The following is a 27,600-nucleotide window of genomic DNA, read 5'->3' on the forward strand; positions in this document are numbered from 1 at the left end:
CAGTAGTTGACATGTGGTTTATCCTTTTGCAGTTGCAGCCTGTCTGTTACTTTGGCTGGACGACAAAATGACGCCTGAGAAAGCGATAAGTTTGGTTCGGGCTGCACGTGGTCCTGGGGCCATACAAACCATTAAGGTAAACTGGTTCTGTGCTTTCATTTATTACATTGTCTTTGTTCTAAGGCCTCATTTTAAAGGGTTACTCCGCTTTCCAGCATCTGGAACATTGAGTTCCGAACGCTGGGTGCGGGCTTCCGTGTTCACGCCCGCCGCCTCAGGTCGTCACTCCCCACTCCCTCAATGAAAGCGGGGCGGGGAGTGACGACCCGAGGGGGCGGGGAGCACGGAAGCCTGCACGCAGCGTTCGGAACTCAATGTTCTCGATGCTGGGGAGCAGAGTAATCCTTTAACACTTGCAGTGTTACCCAGACAGGGTGCCTCCAGCTGTTGAAATACTACAGCTATCCGGGCATGCTGGGAGTTGTAGTTTTGCAATAGCTCGAAGGAACACTGGTTGGGAAACGCTGCTTTAGTGTCTGTCTAGTGCAGTGTTTCCCAACTACTGTGCATCACTGATCTATTGTTATGATTTGAGAACTTTCCTCTAAATTGCAAACTAGATATATGCAAATCTTCTGATACAAACTATTCATGGGAAAGCTGTTTTTGGAAACAAACATAGTATGCATTAAAGGAGATCTGCAGTGTCAGACACTTATCCCCTATCCATGGGACCCCCGTGATCTCCTGTATGGGGCTGTGGCTCTCCCGTACAGGAGGCAGCATGACGCCGCGACCGACACTCCCCCTCCATGTATCTCTATGGGAGAGGCGGAGATGCAGCATTCGTGCATCCCCCACCTCTCCCATATAGCTGTATAGAGGTGGTGTGTCGGCAAGGCCGCACAGAGCCGGGTCCCCAACGGTCTGAACCCCCTTGATCAGACCCTTATCCAAGTGTCTAACATTGAAGTACTCCTTTAAAGCCCAACAACATACATTTATGACATATCCACAAGATGTACCATAAATGTCTGATCCTGAATGACCTCTCCACACATTCAATACTGAATCTTTGTTTGTCTAGCTGTTTGAAGGGGCTGTGACACATGCTGCAGTCTGGGAATTTTTTTTTCTAATATAGTGCAGCACAGGCTATTATTTGAGAATAATATAGAGGTATATGCCTTGTGCTTAGCCGTCTTAGCTGATGTGGCAGGCATGAGTTTTTAGTCACACCGATTGCATTTCTATCACTAAAATGATTTTCTAATACTGCCTACATTTCCCATTAATCCTCTTGTTTTGCAGAGAGGGGGTTGTGGAGTCTGATCACTGCACCTGGTCATCTAATTAGGTTGCTGGCTGTGTTTACATGTTGAATTTTTACAGCATTTTTCAGAAATTGTTGCTGTAAAAATGACATCTTTACAATGATGTGGTAAAGATGTGTCATAGTATAGTACCATTTTTGGCAGGATTTTGGAAAAATCAGGGTAAAAGAAAAAAAGTCTATAACTACTATATAACCTAATCCCATAGAGATAGCAGCAGCAGCATACAGATAAAGCTGAAGGGGATGTATATAACTACTATATATTGTGATCCCATAGAGATAGAGCTGGAGGGGAGGTGTAAACTACTATATAACCTAATCCCATACAGATAGCAGCAGTATACAGATAGAGCTGGAGGGATGTATATAACTACTATATATTGTGATCCCATAGAGCAGTGGTCTCTAAATTGTGGCCAGTTGGCACAGTGTGGAGTCCTATGCCATAGAGAAGAGAAGCTGTAGTGGAGCTATATAACTACTGTATATCCTGATCCCATAGCAGTATACAGCTAGAGCTTGTGGGGTGATAGATGATGACAAACCACTACCTTTGAAACATTAAAACACTGATTTTCTGTGGGTCAGGCTTGAGATAACATGACCCAGTTACAGTAAATAAACAGATGCAGCTGTAGGACTAGGGAGTGATATGTGCAAAACAGACCCAGAGTGCTTCTTTAATGTATACCTTCAATCACAGTAGTATTAATATTAGTGTTGCAAGGTAGAGTAAAGTTATCCCATTCAAGTGAACAGGGTAATGCCGCAGTATCTTGCACCTCGGTTACTAACAGCACAGTCTGCAGCCTCTTCAATTATGATCCATGGGAATGCCAACGCTGATATAAAACTGATGGCCATTATAAGGGTAGTCAACCAGATTAATAAAAGGTTAAAGGGGTACTCTGGTGGAAAACTTTTTTTTTTTTTTTTTTTTAATTAACTGGTGCCAGAAAGTTAAACAGATTTGTAAATTATAACAACCTGTTAGTTTTTGATATTATGCTGAGAAGCAATCAGATCATTATACAAGATTGTAGATGTGCACCATGTCTGTTTTTCTACCCAAATTCACAGATTTGTAAATTACTTCTATTTAAAAAAAAATCTTAATCCTTACAGTACTTATTAGCTGCTGAATACTACAGAGGAAATTATTTTCTTTTTTTGGAGCACAGTGCCCTCTGCTGACATCTCTGTCCATTTTAGGAACTGTCCAGAGCACCAAATATTTGCTATGGGGATTTTCTCCTACTCTGGACAGGGACAGTTCTTAAAATGGACAGAGATGTCAGCAGAGAGCTCTGTGTTCCAAAAAGAAAAGAATTTTCTCAGTAGTATTCAGCAGCTAATAAGTACTGGTAGGATTAAGATTTAATAGAAGTAATTTTACAAATCTGTTTAACTTTCTAGCACTAGTTGATTTAAAAAAAAAAAAAATGCCACCAGAGTACCCCTTTAATAGATCATCCTTCTAGAATGGAACAACTCTGCAAAGCTAAATGTATCACATCCACTTGTAAATTGCTAAAGTTTTCATTTTCAATGTGGACTAAACATGAACCAATAATCCAGCTTGGTGTAAATAACTTTCTGTTCCTCTTCCAGCAATATAACTTTGTTAACGAATTCCGTGAAAACATGTCGCGCTGTCCTCCACCTCCTGAAGAAACAAGACTGTCCTTGTCCAGATGATGGCGCCACAGAGATCGCAAAAAGTGAGGTTTCCCAGCTTTCATCTTGTGTAATGCACACGAGTAAAAAGCAGCAATGTGACTTTGTTTTGGTTTTTTTGTTCACTTTTTTTTTTGTATAAAAACATGGTAGCTCTTGGGCAATTTCTCTGTTCTGTTTAATTCTGCTGGTCAGTTTTTTTTTTTTTTGCATTAGTTAAAATTCACACAACTTTGTTATATAAAGCTGCTGCTGAGGTAAAACACAAACAGTGCATCTCTAAGAAGAACATGTCCTTTGAACTCTTTGACTAGAGATTAGCGAACTTACAGTAAATTCGATTCGTCACGAACTTCTCGGCTCGGCAGTTGATGACTTTTCCTGTGTAAATTAGTTCAGCCTTCAGGTGCTCCGGTGGGCTGGAAAAGGTGGATACATTCCTAGGAAAGAGTCTCCTAGGACTGTATCCACCTTTTCCAGCCCACCGGAGCACCTGAAAGCTGAACTAATTTATGCAGGAAAGGCATCAACTCCCGAGCCGAGAAGTTCGTGACGAATCGAATTTACTGTAAGTTCGCTCATCTCTAGTTGAGACAACCAATCATTAGAGCAGGGTGCCTCCAGTGGTTGCAAAACTACAACTCCCAGCATGCCCGGACAGCCAAAGGCTGTCCGGGCATGCTGGGAGTTGTAGTTTTGCAACAGCTGGAGGCACCCTGGTTGAAAAACACTGCATTAGAGCAAGCAGGGAGAAGTGTGCAGTTATGATCTTCGCTCTCCTTCCCTTATTGTCACAATCTCATTCTAGTTGCAGTAGATGGGCTAAATTAAAGGGGTGCTCCGCCCCTAGACATCTTATCCCCTAACCAAAGGATAGGGGATAAGATGTCTGATCGTGGGGGTCCTGCCACTGGGGTCCCACCGGGATTTCTGCTGCAGCATCCCGCTGTCATTACTGTACAGAGCTAACTCGCTGTGTGTAATGACGGACGATACAGGGGCCAGAGCCTCGTGAAGTCACGGCTCCGCCCCCTTAATGAAAGTCTATAGGAGGGGGTGTGACGGCTGTCACGCCTCCTCCCATAGACTTGTATTGAGGGGGTGGGCTGTGACGTCATGATGCTCCAGACCCTGGCTTGCCCATCATTACACACAGAGCGCGCCATAGACTAAAGCACATAATTGTACACCCCCCCAAAGGATTGTTCTAATGATCGGTGGTGGTCTCAACACTAACTTTATTTTAATTGAGCACTGAGAGCTCAAAACCCAGTGTCCTCCAGCTCTTGCAAAACTACAACTCCGCATGTATGGACAGCCAAAGGCTGTAATTTTGCAGCAGCTGGAGGCACACTGGTTGGTGAAACACTGCCCCAGGAACACTTTAAAAGTCAGTGTTACCAATTGTGGGCCTTTCAAGATGCTGCAAAACTACAACTCACAACTTAAAAGGGGTACTCCGGTGGCAAACTTTATCAACTGGTGCCAAAAAGTTAAACAGATTTGTAAATGTGACGTCATGACCCCTACGTCATGACAAAATGTTCCGAACGCTGGGGCAGCGGAGTACCCCTTTAACTATGAACGAAACAAAGCAAAACACTTATCAGTCTTTTTTCCATTGTTGTGGGTGAGAAACATCATGATTAACTTTCACAACACAACAATAAACGCGCAAACACGGGTTGTAAAGTTGTCTAACATGATACATTGTCCATGTCTCTTCCTTTTTATTGGTATATTGCATTGTAGTATTCTTCAGAACTAGAAAAAAGGCATTTGGGGTTTTTTGACTTGGAAACGTGAGGCATGCATCTAAAGCAATATAAATAAAAACAAAAGAATAATTAAATAAGCTATACAAATTATATGTATCACTGCAGCCACAAAATAGAAAAGCTGGAAACAAATAGAAATAAAGCAAGGATAGGACTGTATCCTCTGTCAAACCACACAAATGCTTGGAGTAAGGGGAGTTATTGGTTGGTTGGTTACTTATAGTGCAGTGTTTCCCAACCAGGGTGCCTCCAGCTGTTGCAAAACTACAATTCCCAGCATGACCAGACAGCCAAAAGGAGTTTTGCAACAGCTGGAGGAACCATGGTTGGGAAACACTGATGTAGTGAAATAAATCACTAGCATGGTCTTCTGTAAAAGGTGTGATCCATGGCTGCTTTCTTCTGAAAAACAGCGCCACCTGTCCTCAGGTTATGGGCTGTATTGCAGCCCAGCCTCATATACTTAAAGGGGTACTCCGCTGCTCAGCATTTGTAACAAACTGTTCCGAATGCTGGAGTTGGGAGCTTGTGACTTCATAGCCCCGCCCCCTCAATGCAAGTATGGGAGGGGGCGTGACAATAGTCACGCTCACTCCCATACTTGCATTGAGGGGGCGGGGCTATGAAGTCACGAGCTCCAGCATTCGGAAAAGTTTGTTCCAAACACTGAGCAGCGGAGTATCCCTTTAAATGGAGTTGAATTACAATACACCACCTAACCAAATGACAGATGTAGCAGTGTTGTTGAGAAAAAGCAGACATGTTTTCCAAACATAAGTCACAATCTTTTAACCTATTTTGAGATCACTGTTTCCCAACCAGGCTGCCTCCAGCTGTTGCAAAACTACCACCACCAGCATTCCTGTACAGCCAACTGCTGTCCGGGCATGCTAGGAGTTGTAGCTTTGCAGCAGCTGGAGGCACAGTGTTTGGATGGAAATTTATTGAAAAAAAATTACAGGGTTAGCAATACACAGTTGCTTTCTTCCAAAAACAGCGCCATGCCTGTCTTCAGGTTGTTTGTGGTACTACAAAGCAGCTTTATTTGTTTTAATGGAGCTAAACTGCAATACTGCACACAAAATGAGGACACAAGTGGCGCTGTTTCTGGAAGAAAGTAGCTCAACTTTATAACCCTAAACATCCCCCAACTTTAATGTCAGACCATGCACAGACTGGATTTATAGATCTAAGTTCAAAGAGTGGGGAGATCCCTTGTTTTATGATGTTTGGGGCATTGGGCAGTGTTTCACAACCAGTGTGCCTCCAGCTGTTGCAAAACTAGCATGCTGTGTGTGAGCTGTAGTACTCCGGGGTAAAACTTTTTTTTTTTTTTAAATCAACTGGTGCCAGAAAGTTAAACAGATTTGTAAATTACTTCTATTAAAAATTCTTAATCCTTCCAGTACTTATTAGCAGCTGTATACTACAGAGGAAATTATTTTCTTTTGTGATTTCTTTTCTGTCTGAACACAGTGCTCTCTGCTGACACCTCTGTCCATTTTAGGAACTGTCCAGAGCAGCATATGTTTGCTATGGGGATTTTCTCCTGCTCTGGACAGTTCCTGACATGGACAGGGGTGTCAGCAGAGAGCACTATTTGACAGAAAAGAAATCCAAAAAGTAAAGAATTTCCTCTGTAGTATACAGCAGCTAATAAGTACTGGAAGGATTAAGATTTTTTAAAAAAATTTTTATAGAAGTAATTTACAAATATGTTTAGCTTTTTGGCATCAGTTGATAAAAAAAAAAAAATATGTTTTCCACCGCAGTACCCTTTTAAGGCAAACTTGCTGTGAAACACATAGGGAAAAGGTGCATGACACAGCCCCTATAAATTGCAATAAATCTTTACATGGCTTCTTATAATTAGCATGTGTGCAAGCTTCTATATAATACCATAGTTGGTTTAAGATCAATCAGAAGATATATACCAGTAACTGCATTGTGCTGCAAAAAGACAAAAAATATCTTGTTTTTGGCGGAAGTCGCACAATTTTTGCTAAACTGCACAACAGCCACTGGCAAAAACAGGGTTTATGTAATTTTCCACATCAAATATCACACACCTTAAATCATGGCACTATACATATGGTAATTCGGTAATTCTGTGTTAGAGGAGATTTGCAGCCCAGCCCCCCCCCCCCCCCCCCCCAGAAGGTGTGTCGGCCGCAGCATGACGCCGCAGCCAACACCCCCCCTTCCATGTATCTCTATGGGAGAGGCGGAGATACATCCCCGCCTCTCCCATAGAGCTGCATGGAGGAGGAGAGGGGGGGTGTCATCGACCTCCAAGGTCAACGGCACGCGCATTAGAGCTGTAACGCCGGGTCCCCGTATTGGAGGTCAGAGAGGTGTAGAAAGTGTTTAAAGGGGTACTCGACTGCCCCAGCGTTCGGAACATTGTGTTCCGAACACTGGTTGCGGGCGTCGTGAAATGGCTATGCCCCTCGTGATGTCACGCCAAGCCCCCTCAATGTAAGTCTATAGGAGGACACTCCCACAGACTTACATTGAGAGGGGCGTGGCTATGATGTCACGAGGGGAGTGGCCGTGAAGTCACGACCCCCGCAGCGTTTGGAACACAATGTTCCGAACGCTGGGGCAGTGGAGTACCCCTTTAAGACTGCAGTATTCATTTAACCCCATTCAGTAACGACACAGGCTTTACATAAAACACTGCAAAGCCACATGCCAACCTGGTAAAAAAAATATATATATATATATGCATGACTGGAGTATTTAAACAAAAGTATAGTTTTAGTTTTTTCTTTAAATAAAGGGGATCCAATAAGTTCTTTCAAGAGGCAAAATTTCCCTCCAACTTAAAATAACCACACATTCTGAGTGTTAAACTGAAGCCATTTTCTGTCTGCGGCCAAGTCAATAACGTTGATACAAAGCAAAAAAAAATTATATATATATAGATTGGAAAAAGTAAAAAAAAAAAAAAAAAAACAACCCAGCAACAAAGTAAGAGGATACAGAGGCAAACTGAAAGAATGATAAATATACACAATTTCCCAGTCTTTGTAAAACATTAGTGCGTTCCCGACGTTAAAAATTGGGAAGCCGCGTTTTTCCACCCCCCTCCAGTACGGATTGCAGTCTAAAGGGAACCCATCGGGCACCGTAGTAGGATCTTGTCGGATCAAATGCCTATAGAGTTTTACAGCTTTGCATGCAAATAAATTCAACCGGCGTCTTCTGCAGCGTTTTCTTAGGAGCTCACCAAAACGTAGATCATGCTGAAAAAAAAAGAAGGGAAAAACAGGGTAAAATACAGTATAAAAAATTTGCTTATGCTCACTTGATGTACAATGGTAGTAGTATTTTAAAAGCTGCAGATGACTGCCTGAGGCAGTGTGTCCCAACCATTGTGTCTCCAGCTGTTGCAAAACTACAACCCCCAGCATGCCCGGACAGCCAAAGGCTGGGAGTTAGTTTTGCAACAGCTGTGGGCACCCTGGTTGGAAAACACTGGCCTAAGTCCACATGTACAGCACCCACAGACTGCTATGGGCCCAGAAGGTGCCTACATATTTTTTTTATGATAGGAAATCCACAAATTTTTTATTCTATATTTATTGCATGTTAAAAGGGTATTCCGGTATCAGAAAATTGTATTTAGATAAGTATCACCCCAAAATATATATAACAAATATTATGTTGTACTGGGTTTGAGATGTTTTTGGACACATCATCCTCTGTTGTCTCAGGAGGTGTGGCAGAAAAGTGTCAGAGGTTTAGCCCTGCCCCCTGCATGACATCACCACCTCAGACCAGCCCCCTGCATAGACATCATCTCTGACATACACACATATCTTCATTGGGACATTTAGAGAAGAATTAGGTATTGTTCTGCTGAGCAGAGGAGCAGACAGGAAATTATGTGTGGCCAAAGCAGACAGCAGTTTTTCCAAACAGTGCATCTCCAGCTGTTGCATAACTACAACTCCCAGCATGCCCGGACAGCCTTCGGCTGTCCAGGCATGCTGGGAGTTGTAGTTTTGCAGAAGCTGGAGACACGCTGTTTGAAAAGCATTGCCTTAGAGGATGGTGGTATGTAAGTTCACTATTAAGCACAGATACAAAAAACACAACTTACCCATAAAGATAGTAGAAAAATGAGAGCAGGTAAAAAGCTAGTTTACACCATCCCTCCTTTTGACAATATGCTAAAATGTCCGCATTCATAATGGTTGTTGGGTCATAAAGGCCGGGGCCACTCATGACAGGTCGGCTCATGTACCTGCAGACAGGAGACAATGTTACTGGTCTATCACAGCTCGACATCCCCAACATACTGCAGACAGGAGACAATGTTACTGATCTATTACAACTCGACATCCCCCACATACTGCAGACAGGAGACAATGTTACTAGTCTATTATAGCTCGACATCATATAGCAGCAACACACTGCAAATTATCGCATAGAAAGACTTAAAAATAAATTGCATTACGGGAATTAAAGGGGTTATCCAGGAAAAAACTTTTTTTTTTTTATATATCAACTGGCTCCAGAAAGTTAAACAGATTTGTAAATTACTGCTATTAAAATCTTAATCCTTTCAGTACTTATGAGCTTCTGAAGTTAAGATTGTTCTTTTCTGTCTAAGTGCTCTGTGATGAAACGTGTCTCGGGAACCGCCTAGTTTAGAAGCAAATCTCCATAGCAAACCTCTTCTAAACTGGGCGTTTCCCAAGACACGTGTGATCAGAGAGCACTTAGACAGAAAAGAACAACTCAACTTCAGAAGCTCATAAGTACTGAAAGGATGAAGATTTTTTAATAGCAGTAATCTGCAAATCTGTTTCACTTTCCAGAGCCAGTTGATATATAAAAAAAAAGTTTTTTCCTGGATAACCCCTTTAAGTTAAATAGGAAAAACTGGACTGGTCAAATGCATTTATCTTTCAGTCACAAATGCATAAAGATTTGATGGAAATAACCCTCTAACAATAGTGTGAACAGAGCCCATATTTTTATTTTTGTTTTTTTATAAGTGAGCTCATAAGTCTTTATACAGAATACATAGATTGCACTTTTTCTCTTACTACTAATTATTTCAGGTGTAACTAAACACTAGAAATGATTCTAAAGCTTCCCAATGTGATTCCTGCATTATATTGTATTAGTCGTACCCTGAGCTGCATTCACCACCTAAAGTCCATACATCTCGCTATAGATAAACACGGTCCCTAATGGCTTTGTCCAAGATGTCTCTCATAAGGTTGTCACCTCCCATATATGATGCAATCCCCAATAGAAATACAGTTCTATGTCAGCATGCATCTTTTAACCCAATGTTTCCCAACCAGTGTGCCTCCAACTGTTGGTTTTGCAACAGCTGGAGGCCCCCTGGTTGGGAAACACTGATCTAACCCTGTACACAAATTGCAACAGTAGAAAAAGATCATACTAAAGTGAATTTGTTCCTGCACTGGGCTTGCAACCTGGACCCCCACTAACTTTTGCGGAATAACCCCCAGTATGCCCTGACACTGGGAGTTGTGGTTTATTCAACAGCAGGGGAGCACACGATTGTAGACCACTTAAAGGGGTATTCCAGGAAAAAACTTTTTATATATATATATATATATATATATATATATATATATACACACACACACACACACACACACACACACACCCCTACACCTACACCTATCTCAACTGGCTCCAGAAAGTTAAACAGATTTGTAAATTACTTCTATTAAAAAATCTTAATCCTTTCAGTACTTATGAGCTTCTGAGGTTGAGTTGTTCTTTTCTGTCTAAGTGCTCTCTGATGACACGTGTCTCGGGAACCGCCCAGTTTAGAAGAGGTTTGCTATGGGGATTTGCTTCTAAACTGGGCGTTTCCCGAGACAGGTGTCAGAGAGGATTTAGACAGAAAAGAACAACCTTAACTTCAGAAGCTCATAAGCACTGAATGGATTAAGATTTTTTAATAGAAATAATTTACAAATCTGTTTAACTTTCTGGAGCCAGTTGATTATATATATATAATATAAAGTTTTTTCCTGGAATACCCCTTTAATAAAATATTGCATCATTCCAGTCTTTGTTGGAGTGCCCCTTTTAAATGCTGCAATTCCTACAAATGCCTAGAGCCTTTCCCAACCAGAGTGCCTCCAGCTGTTGCAAAACTACAACTCCCGGCATGCCCGGACAGTCGAAGACTGTCCGGGCATGCTGGGAGTTGTAGTTTTGCAACAGCTGCAGGATGAGAAGCACTGACCTAGATTAAGATTAGACAATGTTCAGACGTGAATACAAAATCATAAAAAATAAAAAAATAAAAAAGAACGTTACCTCCAAATATGGTACGCCAAAAGAGGCATGTTTAAACCGAGGGTTAACCACTCTGTGGCACATAGAAACATGACACAGAAGAACGCATGGATCAGATACTCAGGAAGCACAAGCTGGAAGAGAATGATAAAAGAACATTTACATCAGTTCCACAGACACTTAAAAGACATTATAAAAGAACCCCACCCTCCCCCCTTTTTTCCCATCACACAATGCACTGACATAAAAGGTAACATTGGTGGGAAAACTGGGATCAACGCTGATTCAAAAAAAGGGGACAGCGGAGTCCAATTGTGTCCCCAAATTCCATTGCAAGGATCAAGCTGCATCGCAGTTAAAGGGATATTTAAATAAATATGTCACTAAACTAACCCCGCCCCTGAGTGATGTCATCACCTCTGACCAGTTCTCCATCTAACAGTCATGTACATCCATCTATATGTTTATTGGGACATATAGGGAATTATGAAGTGCGGTTACAGCATGCAGCATTGTGCTGAACAATGTCACAGGCAGAGGAGCAGACAGCAAATGAGTACAGCAGGTTCTGCAGCCTTACTGATTTACTGTGAAATGAGATGTTCTGAAGAAGCTCTAGGAAGGAAACTGGCAAAATTGCTGTGGGAGGGAGGTGGGCAGGGTGAGGGCTGTAATGGAGCTGAGGAAAGCAATGCATTCTGGGAATTGTAGCACTGAACAACTGCTCAGCCTGGAAGTGCAGCCAGGACATAAAGGACTAAGACCCTCAAAACAAATGGATTTTTAGTGATATCAGAACTGTGGCCGACAGGTAAGTAACGCTCTATACTATTTTCTCTTACCTGATGTCAGAATACCCCTTAAAAGGGGTACTCCGGCCCTAAGACATCTTATCCCCTATCCAAAGGATAGGGTATAAGATGTCTGATCCAGAGGGTCACACCGCTGGGGACCCCCTCAATCTAGCATGCAGCACACACCTGTGAGCACTGCAGAAAGTGCCCCCTCCTATAGACTTGCATTGAGGGGCGGGGCGTGATGTCACATGGAGGCGGAGTCATGACGTCACAATACTCTGACCTTGTAGTCGTGAGGCTTCAGACTCTGAGCCTCCAACGCTTTCTGCAGTGCTCACAAGTGGGTGCTGCATGCTAGATTGAGGGGGGTCCCCAGCGGCGGGACCCTCGGGATCAGACATCTTATCCCCTATCCTTTGGATAGGGGATAAGATGTCTTAGGGCCGGAGCACCCCTTTAATGTAAGTCAATGGGGTCCCAATGTCACCTACAACTTGATAGTTTCAACGAATCGATCTGAGATGGATTCCTTATGACTGGTTGCAATCACTTGTGGAAAGCAATGCGACCCCATTCACTTACCCTGTAGTTGTGATGCAGCGCCATCCCCGACGTGTAACACTCCGATCTTTGGAGTAAATGTTTGTTTGTTTTTCTCCACTTTTATGTTTTAACAATGAGAATCATCTGTCGTTGAGTAAATTATGGTCTAATGTGAACGATTCTTTATAAGCTACAAACCTCTCCTGTCCCAGAAGTTTGCTACAATGTATCAGCACATACAAGAGAATCAATATGGAGTCCGGGCTATAACAAGGATTGTCACAATTTTATCAATTCCGCACCCAGCTTTCCCGGGATATATGTGATAAATGGAGAAAAAAAAGTCAAGTGAACAAAGCCTTACATGGGCAATGTCACTAGATAAAAACATAATAAACCTTTGACAAGTATAATATAGACTTATGTTCTGTGCAGATACAGCAGACATTATACACTGGGGGGGGGGGGAATAACTACCGAAACACAGAACAACCAATCACAGCTCGGTTTTTGACTGCTTATAATACCCCAAATACCCCAGCAAACTATGGGTACTCTGCTGGTGCTAAAATAAATGTGACTGTACTAAAAGATACTAAGAAAATTGTTATGTAAATGAAAATGGCCCAACATTATCAATCTGTCCTACACAAATACTGTCTGATTTACCCATAACATACATTACTTATCCTGTATTATACTCCAGAGCTGCACTCACTATTCTGCTGGTGAGGTCACTGTGTACATACATTACATTACTTATCCTGTACTGATCCTGAGTTATATCCTGTATTATACTCAAGAGCTGCATTCACTATTCTGCTGGTGGGGTCACTGTGTACATACATTACATTACTTATCCTGTACTGATCCTGAGTTATATCCTGTATTATACTCCAGAGCTGTACTCACTATTCTGCTGGTGAGATCACTGTGTACATACATTACATTACTTATCCTGTACTGATCCTGAGTTATATCCTGTATTATACCCCAGAGCTGTGCTCATTATTCTGCTGGTGAGATCACTGTGTATATACATTACATTACTTATCCTGTACTGATCCTGAGTTATATCCTGTATTATACTCCAGAGCTGTACTCACTATTCTGCTGGTGAGGTCACTGTGTACATACATTACATTACTTATCCTGTACTGATCCTGAGTTATATCCTGTATTATACTCCAGAGCTGCACTCACTATTCTGCTGGTGAGGTCACTGTGTATATACATTACATTACTTATCCTGTACTGATCCTGAGTTATATCCTGTATTGTACTCCCTATTCTGCTGGTGGGGTCACTGTGTACATACATTACTTATCCTGCACTGATCCTGAGTTATATCCTGTATTATACTCCAGAGCTGCACTCACTATTCTGCTGGTGAGGTCACTCTGTACATACATTACATTACTTATCCTGTACTGATCCTGAGTTATAGCCTGTATTATACTCCAGAGCTGTACTCACTATTCTGCTAGTGAGGTCACTCTGTACATACATTACATTACTTATCCTGTACTGATCCTGAGTTATAGCCTGTATTATACTCCAGAGCTGTACTCACTATTCTGCTGGTGAGGTCACTGTGTACATACATTACATTACTTATCCTGTACTGATCCTGAGTTACACCCTGTATTATACTCACTATTCTGCTGGTGGGGTCACTGTGTATATACATTACATTACTTATCCTGTACTGATCCTGAGTTATATCCTGTATTGTACTCCCTATTCTGCTGGTGGGGTCACTGTGTACATACATTACTTATCCTGCACTGATCCTGAGTTATATCCTGTATTATACTCCAGAGCTGCACTCACTATTCTGCTGGTGAGGTCACTGTGTACATACATTACATTACTTATCCTGTACTGATCCTGAGTTATAGCCTGTATTATACTCCAGAGCTGTACTCCCTATTCTGCTGGTGAGGTCACTGTGTACATACATTACATTACTTATCCTGTACTGATCCTGAGTTATATCCTGTATTATACCCCAGAGCTGTACTCACTATTCTGCTGGTGAGGTCACTGTGTACATACATTACATTACTTATCCTGTACTGATCCTGAGTTATAGCCTGTATAATACTCCAGAGCTGTACTCACTATTCTGCTGGTGAGATCACTGTGTACATACATTACTTATCCTGTACTGATCCTGAGTTATATCCTGTATTATACTCCAGAGCTGTACTCACTATTCTGCTGGTGAGGTCACTGTGTACATACATTACATTACTTATCCTGTACTGATCCTGAGTTATATCCTGTATTATACTCACTATTCTGCTGGTGGGGGTCACATACATTACATAGATAGAACCTTCTAGTACATTCCTGGACTATAATCAGGTCATACAGGGAGCTGTAATACAGTAACATCTGGGGAGGTTGGAGTAGATTAGTCGTGGCTGCACTGGTCACATAATCTCTACAGATGCGGACGCTGATCTGGGACTTTGAACACCAGGCGAGGCCTCGGCCGGATCAGCCTCCTGTAAACCCAGCAGAGACGGCCGGGACACAATACTTACATCGTGCACATTCCTGGGTTAATACCACACTCAGCCCTTCCCATGCATGTTAATAACCTCACAGAGAATAAGATGGAGGTTAATGCAGATGGGGACAAGATGATCTGAGCTCCATGCAGCAATTAAGCGTAGAGGACTGGATGCAGGTTATAGGGAGCAGGGCGGACATCCCTTTCTACACCAGCGTGCCTCCAGCTGTTGCAAAACTACAACTCCCAGCATGCCCGGACAGCCAGCGGCTGTCCGGGCATGCTGGGAGTTGTAGTTTTGCAACAGCTGGAGGCCCCCTGGTTGGGAAACACTGCACTAGACAGACACTGAAGCAGTGTTTCAGAGCATGATGGGAGTTGTAGTTTTCTAAGAGCTAAAGGAAAACTGACTGGGAAACGTTGCTTTACACTACACCGTACGGCAGAGCTGAGAGAGTAAACAAAATGTTAGGTAGGTAAATGCTAGGTAAATATACTAGTACAAACCCATCCGTCATTTACGTTATCCCTATTAGGGATCAGTTCACTACTCTGCAAATCTAATTTTACTCTCTAAGGCCGGGTTCACACCACGTTTTTGCAATACAGTTTCCTGTATCAGGTTTTTGATGAAAAACGGATTCCTCAAAACCTGACCAAACTGTATCAAAACGTGTGTACTAGAGATGAGCAAACTTACAGTAAATTTGATTCGTCACGAACTTCTCGGCTCGGCGGTTGCCGACTTTTCCTGCATAAATTAGTTCAGCTTTCCGGTTCTCCGGTGCGCTGGAAAAGGTGGATACAGTCCTAGGAAAGAGTCTCCTAGGACTGTATCCACCTTTTCCAGCCCACCGGAGCACCTGAAAGCTGAACTAATTTATGCAGGAAAAGTCATCAACTGCCGAGCCGAGAAGTTCGTGACGAATCGAATTTACTGTAAGTTTGCTCATCTCTAGTGTGTACAAATTTTATTCCGTATACGGTTTGAAAAAAAATGATGTCCGGTTGTATCCGTTTTTTTTAAAGGGAAAAAAAAAAGTATTTGTTTTTAACTTTTCACTCCATTCTGAATAAAGTTTCACTTGTTTGATTTAAATTCCAAGGGAAAAGAAAAACTTTCGGTGTCAAAAACCAGATGGAACCGTACGCACATACGGTTCTGTACGGTTCCCATTGACTCCCATGTTTAAAAAAAAAAAAAAAAAAGTATACGGTTTTTCACCCGGACCAAAAACCGTAGTAGACCATGATTTGGGGTAAAGGGGGGAAAAAAAAAATGACAAAACCGTACAGGACGCAAAATGGACACAACCGGATGCATCGTTTGGCATATACGGTTTTCAATACGGTTCCGGACGGTTTTTACATTGAAAACGTATACAGGAACTGTATTGCAAAAACGTAATGTGAACCCGGCCTAATACGGATGGTGTGTGATGAAATAAAGACACTTATTTATTTAATCACTGATTAGAGTGCTACTGCGCATTTGTTTGATAATACGAATGCTGGATATTAATTTTTTTTTTTTAAAGGTTAAAGGACACCTGCAGTGTAAAGACACTTATCCCTTATCCACAGGATAGAGGATAAGGGTTTGATCGCGGCGGGTCCGAACACTGGGAACCCCTGCGATCTCCTGCAAGGGCCCCCGGCATTGACGCAGCTCTTCCGTGTAGGAGGCGTGTCTGCCGCAGCATGACGTTGCAGCCAACACGCCCCCTCCATGTATCTCTCTATGGGAGACGCGGGATGCAGCGTACGTGCCTCCTCCATAGAACTGTAATGGGGGGGGGGGGGGCGATGACACACGCATTACCCGGCGCACAGCGCTGCAATGCCGGGGCCCCCTTGGGGACACATTGGGGGGTCCCAGTGGTCGGACCGCCCGCGATCGGACAATTATCTGAGGGGATAAGTGTCTGTACACGGCAGATCTCCTTTAAAGGGGTACTCCAGTGGAAAACATTTTTTTTTTAAATCAACTGGTGCCAGAAAGTTAAACAGATTTGTAAATTACTTCTATAAAAATAAAAATCTTTACCCTTCCAGTACTTTTTAGCAGCTGTATGCAACACAGGAAATTATTTTCTTTTTGAATTTCTTTTTTGTCTTGTCCACAGTGCTCTCTGCTGACACCTGATGCCCGTATCAGGAACTGTCCAGAGCAGGAGAAAATCCCCATAGCAAACCTATGCTGCTCTGGACAGTTCCTGACACGGACAGAGGTGTCAGCAGAGAGCACTGTGGACAAGATAAAAAAGAAATTCAAAAAGAAAAGAATTTCCTCTGTAGCATACCGCTGCTAATAAGTACTGGAAGGGTAAAGATTTTTTTTTATAGAAGTAATTTACAAATCTGTTTAACGTTCTGGCATCAATTTATATTAAAAAAAAAAAAGTTTTCCACCGGAGTGCCCCATTAAAGGGGGAACCCCGGAAGTCAGATAATATTCTGCGCAGGTCGACAGGCAAAATTAAGTTCTTCCCGCGTGAGAAGATCCAACAGGTGACATGTAAAATTGGATGATGTGGATGGATCAGGCAATGTCACAGGAAAGGGAGAGGAAAAATCAGACAAACAACAAAAATATATATATGGGGCTAAAAATAGAGAAAAAATAAAAACCAAGAGGTGGGAATTGAACAGCGAAGGGAATGTACACACCTTGAGTGCAATTTTCACCCTTTTAATCTTTTTCAGCTTTTCAAATGTCTTTTTTTGTTTGCGACAAAGTAAAAAGCAGATTGAAAGAATATTAGTGCGACAGCCGTCGAGAGCACAGACAATGCACTACACATCTCAGCTTAACGGCAGAAAACAGCGGGGGTCCGACTTACGGGGGGCGTCCCACTGAGCAGCGGCCGCAGGTTCTACGCCATTTTGAAGTGAGGTATTACGCTCTCATGGGAGGAGCTGGTGCAAGTAACACTCTTAATAATAAGCAACGTCACTTAAAAGGGGTTATCCAGGATTAGAAAAACAGAGCTAATTTCTTTTTTAAACCGCTCCCAGTCTGTCTCCAGGTTGGGTGTGGTTCTGTAGCTCAGTTCAATTTCGTTCCGTGGGCAGATGACCGGGGGGGTCTACGCCGGCTATCGCAGGGGTCCCCACAATCTAACATCTTATCCTCTATCACTATGATAGGGGATAAGATGTTTTGCGCCAGAGTACCCCTTTAAAAGGAGTAATGTAGCGGGGGTGCTTTTATGATTCCGTTGTGCCCGGGCTGCAAAAAGTAAACTCACCTTCCGTCACTTGTGCCGCTATAGCTTTTCAGTCCTACGGTCCCAGTTTTCTTCCTGCTTCTGTGGGCATGGAACGTCACACGGCGGTCAGTGTATTGCCGACTGCAGCGTCGTCCCACCTCGGCCGGTGATAGGTTGATCGCAGTGTCATGTGACGAGCCTGGACCCCCGCCTTCTCCTTGCTGCCCGGGCCAGTTACATGACACTGCGTTCAGCCTATCACCGACCGAGGCGGGACATCGATGCGGCCAGCGATACACTGATCCGCGCACAAGGAAGTAGAAAGAAGTCCGGGACCGGAGGAGCGAAGAGCTGTAGCAGCGGCGGAAGGTGAGTTTAAATTTGTCTTTTTTACTTTTTGCAGGCCGGGCACAATGGGATCATTACTCCTGTAAATGAGGATTCGGCAACGTCAACAACAGCGTCATGGAGCTCCGTTATAAGGCTAGGTTCACACTACGCAATTTCCGCCTGCAATTCTGCTTTGTAATTACAGGCGGAAATTCCGCTTGCTAAAATGTATAGTGTAGTGAATGGGTTTCCGTTCACAGATTCACACTTCGGAATTTGTAAAGCGGAATTTGTGAACGGAAAATCCACTTGGAAATTTCCACCAGAAGAATGACGTTGCTCATTCTTCAGGTGGAAATACTCTCGGAACACATTGCAGTCTATTGGAGATTGCAGTGTCCGTGCGGTCCTAGCGCCGACTGATTCACTCGGAATCTCCGGGCGGACGTTTTCTGCCCGGAGATTCCGTAGTGTGAACTTAGCCTAAAAGCCGAAATCGGGGTGAAGACGGAGGGTGTCACAACCATCATCAATGGATCCCGACAGGTCCCTTCACTTTGATTGGGGTCCGTCGGGGTTTCCCTTTAAATGTGCTTTTTTTTTTGCAAGATTTAGCAGAGGGGGAAAAAAAAAAAAAACAGACATGCAGGGTTTTCTTCTACTGAAGTCTCTTCATTTTAGCAAAGATCACCTAACGGAGCCCTGATCGCTGATGTGAACACTGCCATATGTGGCTTTAAAGGGGTACTCCGGTGGAAAACATTTTTTTTAAATTAGCCCAGTGTTGTTTCCCAACCGGTGTGCCTCCAGCTGTTGCAAAACTACAACTCCCAGCATGCCCGGACAGCCTTTGGCTGTCCGGGCATGCTGGGAGTTATAGTTTTGCAACAGCTAGAGGCAGCCTGGTTGGGAAACACTGAATGAGGCTATTGGTTACTTTTTTGCCACAATGTTTTAAAGGGGTACTCTCATGTAAAACTTAATTTTTTTATTTTTTTTAAATCAACTGCTGCCAGAAAGTTAAAGGGGTATTCCAGGCAAAAACTTTTTTATATATATCTCAACTGGCTCCAGAAAGTTAAACAGATTTGTAAATGACTTCTATTAAAAAATCTTAATCCTTTCAGTACTTATGAGCTTCTGAAGTTAAGGTTGTTCTTTTCTGTCTAAGTGCTCTCTGATGACACCTGTCTCGGGAAACGCCCAGTTTAGAAGAGGTTTGCTATGGGGATTTGCTTCTAAACTGGGCGTTTCCCGAGACACGTGTCATCAGAGAGCACTTAGACAGAAAAGAACAACCTTAACTTCAGAAGCTCATAAGTACTGAAAGGATTAAGATTTTTTTAATAGAAGTCATTTACAAATCTGTTTAACTTTCTGGAGCCAGTTGATATATATAAAAAAGTTTTTGCCTGGAATACCCCTTTAAACAGATTTTTAAATTACTTCTATTTAAAAATCTCAATCCTTTCAGTACTTATTAGCAGCTGTATGCTACAGAGGAAATTCTTTTCATTTTGAATTTCTTTTTTGTCTTGTCCACAGTGCTCTCTGCTGACACCTGATGTCCGGCATTAGCCGGGGTCCTGGCTGCTGATAGCTCAGCTCCTGAGCTCGCTTCATAACCCTGCCGTAGCGCCATTTATAAATGGCGTTTTGCGGCAAGGGGTTAAAAAGCGACACGTGAACAGACACTGGAAATTCTCTTTCCGATCATTCCTGAATATATTCAGCGGAGCCCAGCGTGCGCGTTCTAAGGAGAAGATAAGCGGCTGCCGTATACTCTGCCGCCGCTTATCTTCCAGGGAAATAAAGGGTCGGAGCGGATGGACTTCATTCATATGCAGGAAAGAGTTAACGTCGCGCGGCACAGATTCACTCGTCACCTCTCGCGGTGCGAAGCGTAGAACAGACGTTATAAACGCTGCAAAGTGGGACGGCTCCGCGGTCCTGACCACAACGCCTCATGTAAGATGCAGATGCCACAGACACCATCACGACACATAATAATGGAGACGCACGAGAGGGAACGGCGCCGCCCGGTACTTACAGGATTGAGCGTGTTACACTGGTCTATGGGGTTCTTGTAATCAGTCTTCAGCTCATCAAAGGCGATTATCTGGGAAAACAAAATAATGTCATTAATGTAGAGAATAAAAAAACCATCTCACAGCATGAGCCGCGTGTGTATACCGCTACACCCTGTACTGTATATAACACCGTCCGCTCACGCCGTATCAGCAATCCAGGGGGTTCAAATACTAATAACATCTCACAGCTGAGGATTTGTTACAATTGTATCCAGTGTATTCCAACAACCCCCCTCCCTGCAAGTACACAGATAGCCTGCACCCCACTGTATACACTGACAGCCCGCACCCCAATCCCCCCCCCACCCGTATACGCGGATAGCCCGCACCCCCCCACTGTATACGCGGATAGCCCGCACCCCCCCACTGTATACGCGGATAGCCCGCACCCCCCCACTGTATACGCGGATAGCCCGCACCCCCCCACTGTATACGCGGATAGCCCGCACCCCCCCACTGTATACGCGGATAGCCCGCAGCCCCCCACTGTATACGCGGATAGCCCGCAGCCCCCCACTGTATACGCGGATAGCCCGCAGCCCCCCACTGTATACGCGGATAGCCCGCAGCCCCCCACTGTATACGCGGATAGCCCGCAGCCCCCCACTGTATACGCAGATAGCCCGCAGCCCCCCACTGTATACGCAGATAGCCCGCAGCCCCCCACTGTATACGCAGATAGCCCGCAGCCCCCCACTGTATACGCAGATAGCCCGCAGCCCCCCACTGTATACGCAGATAGCCCGCAGCCCCCCACTGTATACGCAGATAGCCCGCAGCCCCCCACTGTATACGCAGATAGCCCGCAGCCCCCCACTGTATACGCAGATAGCCCGCAGCCCCCCACTGTATACGCAGATAGCCCGCAGCCCCCCACTGTATACGCAGATAGCCCGCAGCCCCCCACTGTATACGCAGATAGCCCGCAGCCCCCCACTGTATACGCAGATAGCCCGCAGCCCCCCACTGTATACGCAGATAGCCCGCAGCCCCCCACTGTATACGCAGATAGCCCGCAGCCCCCCACTGTATACGCAGATAGCCCGCAGCCCCCCACTGTATACGCAGATAGCCCGCAGCCCCCCACTGTATACGCAGATAGCCCGCACCCCCCCACTGTATACGCAGATAGCCCGCACCCCCCCACTGTATACGCAGATAGCCCGCACCCCCCCACTGTATACGCAGATAGCCCGCACCCCCCCACTGTATACGCAGATATCCCGCACCCCCCCACTGTATACGCAGATAGCCCGCACCCCCCACTGTATACGCAGATAGCCCGCACCCCCCCACTGTATACGCAGATAGCCCGCACCCCCCCACTGTATACGCAGATAGCCCGCACCCCCCCACTGTATACGCAGATAGCCCGCACCCCCCCACTGTATACGCAGATAGCCCGCACCCCCCCACTGTATACGCAGATAGCCCGCACCCCCCCACTGTATACGCAGATAGCCCGCACCCCCCCACTGTATACGCAGATAGCCCGCACCCCCCCACTGTATACGCAGATAGCCCGCACCCCCCCACTGTATACGCAGATAGCCCGCACCCCCCCACTGTATACGCAGATAGCCCGCACCCCCCCCACTGTATACGCAGATAGCCCGCACCCCCCCACTGTATACGCAGATAGCCCGCACCCCCCCACTGTATACGCAGATAGCCCGCACCCCCCCACTGTATACGCAGATAGCCCGCACCCCCCCCACTGTATACGCAGATAGCCCGCACCCCCCCCACTGTATACGCAGATAGCCCGCACCCCCCCCACTGTATACGCAGATAGCCCGCACCCCCCCCACTGTATACGCAGATAGCCCGCACCCCCCCCACTGTATACGCAGATAGCCCGCACCCCCCCCACTGTATACGCAGATAGCCCGCACCCCCCCCACTGTATACGCAGATAGCCCGCACCCCCCCACTGTATACGCAGATAGCCCGCACCCCCCCCACTGTATACGCAGATAGCCCGCACCCCCCCACTGTATACGCAGATAGCCCGCACCCCCCCACTGTATACGCAGATAGCCCGCACCCCCCCCCCACTGTATACGCAGATAGCCCGCACCCCCCCACTGTATACGCAGATAGCCCGCACCCCCCCACTGTATACGCAGATAGCCCGCACCCCCCCCACTGTATACGCAGATAGCCCGCACCCCCCCACTGTATACGCAGATAGCCCGCACCCCCCCACTGTATACGCAGATAGCCCGCACCCCCCCACTGTATACGCAGATAGCCCGCACCCCCCCACTGTATACGCAGATAGCCCGCACCCCCCCACTGTATACGCAGATAGCCCGCACCCCCCCACTGTATACGCAGATAGCCCGCACCCCCCCACTGTATACGCAGATAGCCCGCACCCCCCCACTGTATACGCAGATAGCCCGCACCCCCCCACTGTATACGCAGATAGCCCGCACCCCCCCACTGTATACGCAGATAGCCCGCACCCCCCCCACTGTATACGCAGATAGCCCGCACCCCCCCCACTGTATACGCAGATAGCCCGCACCCCCCCCCCCCCACTGTATACGCAGATAGCCCGCACCCCCCCCCCACTGTATACGCAGATAGCCCGCACCCCCCCCCCCCACTGTATACGCAGATAGCCCGCACCCCCCCACTGTATACACTGACGGCCCGCACCCCCCCACTGTATACACTGACGGCCCGCACCCCCCCACTGTATACACTGACAGCCCGCACCCCCCCCCCCTGTATACACTGACAGCCCGCACCCCCCCCTGTATACACTGACAGCCCGCACCCCCCCTGTATACACTGACAGCCCGCACCCCCCCCTGTATACACTGACAGCCCGCACCCCCCCTGTATACACTGACAGCCCGCACCCCCCCAATGTATACACTGACAGCCCGCACCCCCCCCTGTATACACACAGCCCGCAAACACCCCTGTATACACTGACAGCCCGCACCCCCCCTGTATACACTGACAGCCCGCACCCCCCCTGTATACACTGACAGCCCGCACCCCCCCTGTATACACTGACAGCCCGCACCCCCCCCCCCCCTGTATACACTGACAGCCCGCACCCCCCCCCCCTGTATACACTGACAGCCCACAGCCCGCACCCCCCCAATGTATACACTGACAGCCCGCACCCCCCCCTGTATACACTGACAGCCCGCACCCCCCCCCCCCCTGTATACACTGACAGCCCGCACCCCCCCAATGTATACACTGACAGCCCGCACCCCCCCCCTGTATACACTGACAGCCCGCACCCCCCCCTGTATACACTGACAGCCCGCACCCCCCCCTGTATACACTGACAGCCCGCACCCCCCCCTGTATACACTGACAGCCCGCACCCCCCCCTGTATACACTGACAGCCCGCACCCCCCCCCCTGTATACACTGACAGCCCGCACCCCCCCCCCTGTATACACTGACAGCCCGCACCCCCCCCCCTGTATACACTGACAGCCCGCACCCCCCCCCCTGTATACACTGACAGCCCGCACCCCCCCCCCTGTATACACTGACAGCCCGCACCCCCCCCCCTGTATACACTGACAGCCCGCACCCCCCCCTGTATACACTGACAGCCCGCACCCCCCCTGTATACACTGACAGCCCGCACCCCCCCTGTATACACTGACAGCCCGCACCCCCCCCTGTATACACTGACAGCCCGCACCCCCCCAATGTATACACTGACAGCCCGCACCCCCCCCTGTATACACACAGCCCGCAAACACCCCTGTATACACTGACAGCCCGCACCCCCCCTGTATACACTGACAGCCCGCACCCCCCCTGTATACACTGACAGCCCGCACCCCCCCTGTATACACTGACAGCCCGCACCCCCCCCCCCCCTGTATACACTGACAGCCCGCACCCCCCCCCCCTGTATACACTGACAGCCCACAGCCCGCACCCCCCCAATGTATACACTGACAGCCCGCACCCCCCCCTGTATACACTGACAGCCCGCACCCCCCCCCCCCTGTATACACTGACAGCCCGCACCCCCCCAATGTATACACTGACAGCCCGCACCCCCCCCTGTATACACTGACAGCCCGCACCCCCCCCTGTATACACTGACAGCCCGCACCCCCCCCTGTATACACTGACAGCCCGCACCCCCCCCTGTATACACTGACAGCCCGCACCCCCCCCTGTATACACTGACAGCCCGCACCCCCCCCCCTGTATACACTGACAGCCCGCACCCCCCCCCCTGTATACACTGACAGCCCGCACCCCCCCCCCTGTATACACTGACAGCCCGCACCCCCCCCCCTGTATACACTGACAGCCCGCACCCCCCCCCCTGTATACACTGACAGCCCGCACCCCCCCCCCTGTATACACTGACAGCCCGCACCCCCCCCCCTGTATACACTGACAGCCCGCACCCCCCCAATGTATACACTGACAGCCCACACCCCCCTGTATACACTGACAGCCCGCACCCCCCCAATGTATACACTGACAGCCCGCACACCCCAATGTATACACTGACAGCCCGCACACCCCCCTGTATACACTGACAGCCCGGACACCCCCCTGTATACACTGACAGCCCGGACACCCCCCTGTATACACTGACAGCCCGCACACCCCCCTGTATACACTGACAGCCCGCACCCCCCCCCCTGTATACACTGACAGCCCGCACACCCCCCTGTATACACTGACAGCCCGCACCGCTTCATGCACTGTACACAACCCTTTTATAAGGCGTCCGGACAACTGACAAGGGCAGTGCAGTTCCCCTCATTCTCCACTAGGGGTCCGGGCTGAGTCAATCTCCTTTGCCCTATATCAGCGGTTTATATCTTCGCTCCTGGGATTTTTATTCTCTCCTCAGTATTGTAAACCTTTGTCTTCTAGAGATTTATTTTAGTCCCTCTACAGCTTCCAAGGTCTGGGGCTGTGTGACACCTCAAGAGTTAATTTAAAATTACAGTAACACTTTTAAGTGGATTAAAAATGCCATAAAATATGCCACATCTCTCTAAAATTGTGTTTCATGGTGTAAAATCTCTGCTTGCTGTCACTGAAAAGAAACATTCTGCATCCCATATAGGAGCTAACAACATCATACAGCTGGGGGTTTGTTACAATAATATCCTGTGTACTCCAACCCTGGGAATCGGGTTTGCTTCCCCAATCTGTTGCAAAACTACAACTCCCATCATTTAGAGGTGGAGCTATAGGAGGGGGGCAGATTTAGCAGCTGCACCTAATGCCTTGGATTAAATATTTTGCATTGGGTTCCAGAAGCATTAGATGTGTTGTCCTATTAGATCAGTGTTTCCCAACCAGGGTTCCTCCAGCTGTTTCAAAACTACAACTCCCAGCAAGCCCGGACAGCCAACAGCTGTCCGGGCATGCTGGGAGTTGTAGTTTTGCAAAAGGTGGTGGCACCCTGGTTGGGAAACACTGCTTTATAGATTGCTGACCTTTGGAGTACGGTGCGGATTATAGTGTATACTCGGATTATAGTCTATGCTGGGCCGTTGGCTGCCTAGGCATGATGGGAGTCGTAGTTTTGCAACAGCTGGAGGCTCACTGATTGGGAAACACTGCTTTATAGATTGCCGACCTTTGCAGTATGGTGCGGATTATAGTCTATACTCGGATTATAGTCTATGCTCAGCCTTCGGCTGTCAGGGAATGATGGGAGTTGTAGTTTCACAACAGACCTTGGGTAACACTTCCTTAGACTCCGGCCAGATGCCTTGTTACCTGCACAGACACATTGTAACAAACATTCAAGCTCTGTAAACGGCACTAACATTCACTGACAGGAAGCAGAGATCTTGAAACGCTGTTGCTAAACTACAACTCCCAGCATGAACCAGACAGTCCAGGCATGCTGGGAGTTGTAGTTTTTGCATAATCTTTAGGACCACTACAATACATCTCTCCTCTATACATAACTGAGGATTTTCTAGAGGAACTACAAGCCCCAGCAAGCCGATGACATGTTGCATAACAAGTAATACTGTGTTGAACTACAAACCCCAGCACGCCAAACTGGGGGAACTAAAGAACTACAAGTCTCAGGCAGCCCTGACAAGTGTCTGATCACCAGGCGGTGATGCTGGGAGTTGTAGTCCGACTATGAGTAATATATAGTGACCCTTGTCCCCGGAGGAAGGGAGGGGGAGCAGCCAGCTCAGCACCGCCGCCCCCTGCCTCCCCCCGCCGGGGACAGCCTCACACAGCGCCCGGAGACTTACGTGCCAGATCGCGAAGAAGATGAGGGCGGCGGTGAGGAGCAGAGCCAGCATGTAGCAGAAGGCCGCGAACGTGAACGCCATGTTCAGTCCGGGGAGCGCAGGAGGAGGCCGCGGGGGCTGCCGGGAAAAACCATTCACCGGCCGATCGGCCTAGTGGGAGGGACCTGCGAGGAAAAGAAGGCGGGGCCGTATGGGGGAACGTCACTCCAAGGGGCGCGGTCTCTTCCGGAAGAGGCGGGGTTGTGCTGTACAGGAAGCAGCTGACGTGGGGGTGGGGGGAGAGAGTGATGTGATTTACGTGGGACTGTATTCTGAAGGGAGAAGAGGCATGCTTACATGGGACTGTATACTGGAGGAGGTTACAGGGGAAGAGTAGTGTTATTTATATAGGACTGTATACTGGAGGAGGTTACAGGGGAAGAGTAGTGTTATTTACATGGGACTGTATACTGGAGGAGGTTACAGGGGAAGAGTAGTGTTATTTACATGGGACTGTATACTGGAGGAGGTTACAGGGGAAGAGTAGTGTTATTTACATGGGACTGTATACTGGAGGAGGTTACAGGGGAAGAGTAGTGTTATTTACATGGGACTGTATACTGGAGGAGGTTACAGGGGAAGAGTAGTGTTATTTACATGGGACTGTATACTGGAGGAGGTTACAGGGGAAGAGTAGTGTTATTTACATGGGACTGTATACTAGAGGAGGTTACAGGGGAAGAGTAGTGTTATTTACATGGGACTGTATACTGGAGGAGGTTAAAGGGGGAA

At 46.9% G+C, this 27,600-nt stretch overlaps 2 protein-coding genes across 3 annotated transcripts in view; one reads left to right on the forward strand and one right to left on the reverse strand.

Annotated features, from left to right (window-relative positions):
- The window catches only part of CDKN3 (cyclin dependent kinase inhibitor 3), a 173,380-nt gene extending 170,146 nt beyond the window's left edge, over window positions 1-3,234 (forward strand). Inside the window, exons 7-8 of one of the 2 annotated variants that reach the window (XM_056546000.1) lie at window positions 33-136; window positions 2,948-3,234. In XM_056546000.1, the coding sequence (XP_056401975.1) occupies window positions 33-136; window positions 2,948-3,034 (191 nt within the window). In that variant the 3' untranslated portion in view covers window positions 3,035-3,234. The remainder of the gene's footprint in view (window positions 1-32; window positions 137-2,947) is intronic. The other variant, XM_056545999.1, reaches the window with a different exon arrangement.
- Window positions 3,235-7,724: 4,490 nt separating this feature from the next.
- Window positions 7,725-26,993, reverse strand: CNIH1 (cornichon family AMPA receptor auxiliary protein 1). The gene is made up of 5 exons (XM_056546001.1): window positions 26,830-26,993; window positions 20,545-20,613; window positions 11,113-11,225; window positions 8,900-9,043; window positions 7,725-8,039 (listed from the first exon to the last, which is right to left on the reverse strand). The coding sequence occupies exons 1-5, from the start codon at window positions 26,908-26,910 to the stop codon at window positions 8,012-8,014; spliced, it is 435 nt and encodes a 144-aa protein (XP_056401976.1). The 5' UTR covers window positions 26,911-26,993; the 3' UTR covers window positions 7,725-8,011.
- Window positions 26,994-27,600: the final 607 nt, after the last annotated feature.

The sequence above is a fragment of the Hyla sarda genome, chromosome 11 (genome assembly GCF_029499605.1).
Source record: "Hyla sarda isolate aHylSar1 chromosome 11, aHylSar1.hap1, whole genome shotgun sequence".
In the NCBI taxonomy this organism is placed as follows: Eukaryota; Metazoa; Chordata; class Amphibia; order Anura; family Hylidae; genus Hyla; species Hyla sarda.

Coding starts and splice junctions, on each gene's coding strand:
- CNIH1 (XM_056546001.1), bottom strand. CDS start 26,910: ATGGCGTTCACGTTCGCGGCCTTCTGCTACATGCTGGCTCTGCTCCTC. Junction 11,226..20,544: donor AGTGTAACACGCTCAATCCT/GTAAGTACCGGG, acceptor ATTCTCTTCCAG/CTTGTGCTTCCTGAGTATCT. Junction 9,044..11,112: donor TTGGCGTACCATATTTGGAG/GTAACGTTCTTT, acceptor TCCTGTCTGCAG/GTACATGAGCCGACCTGTCA.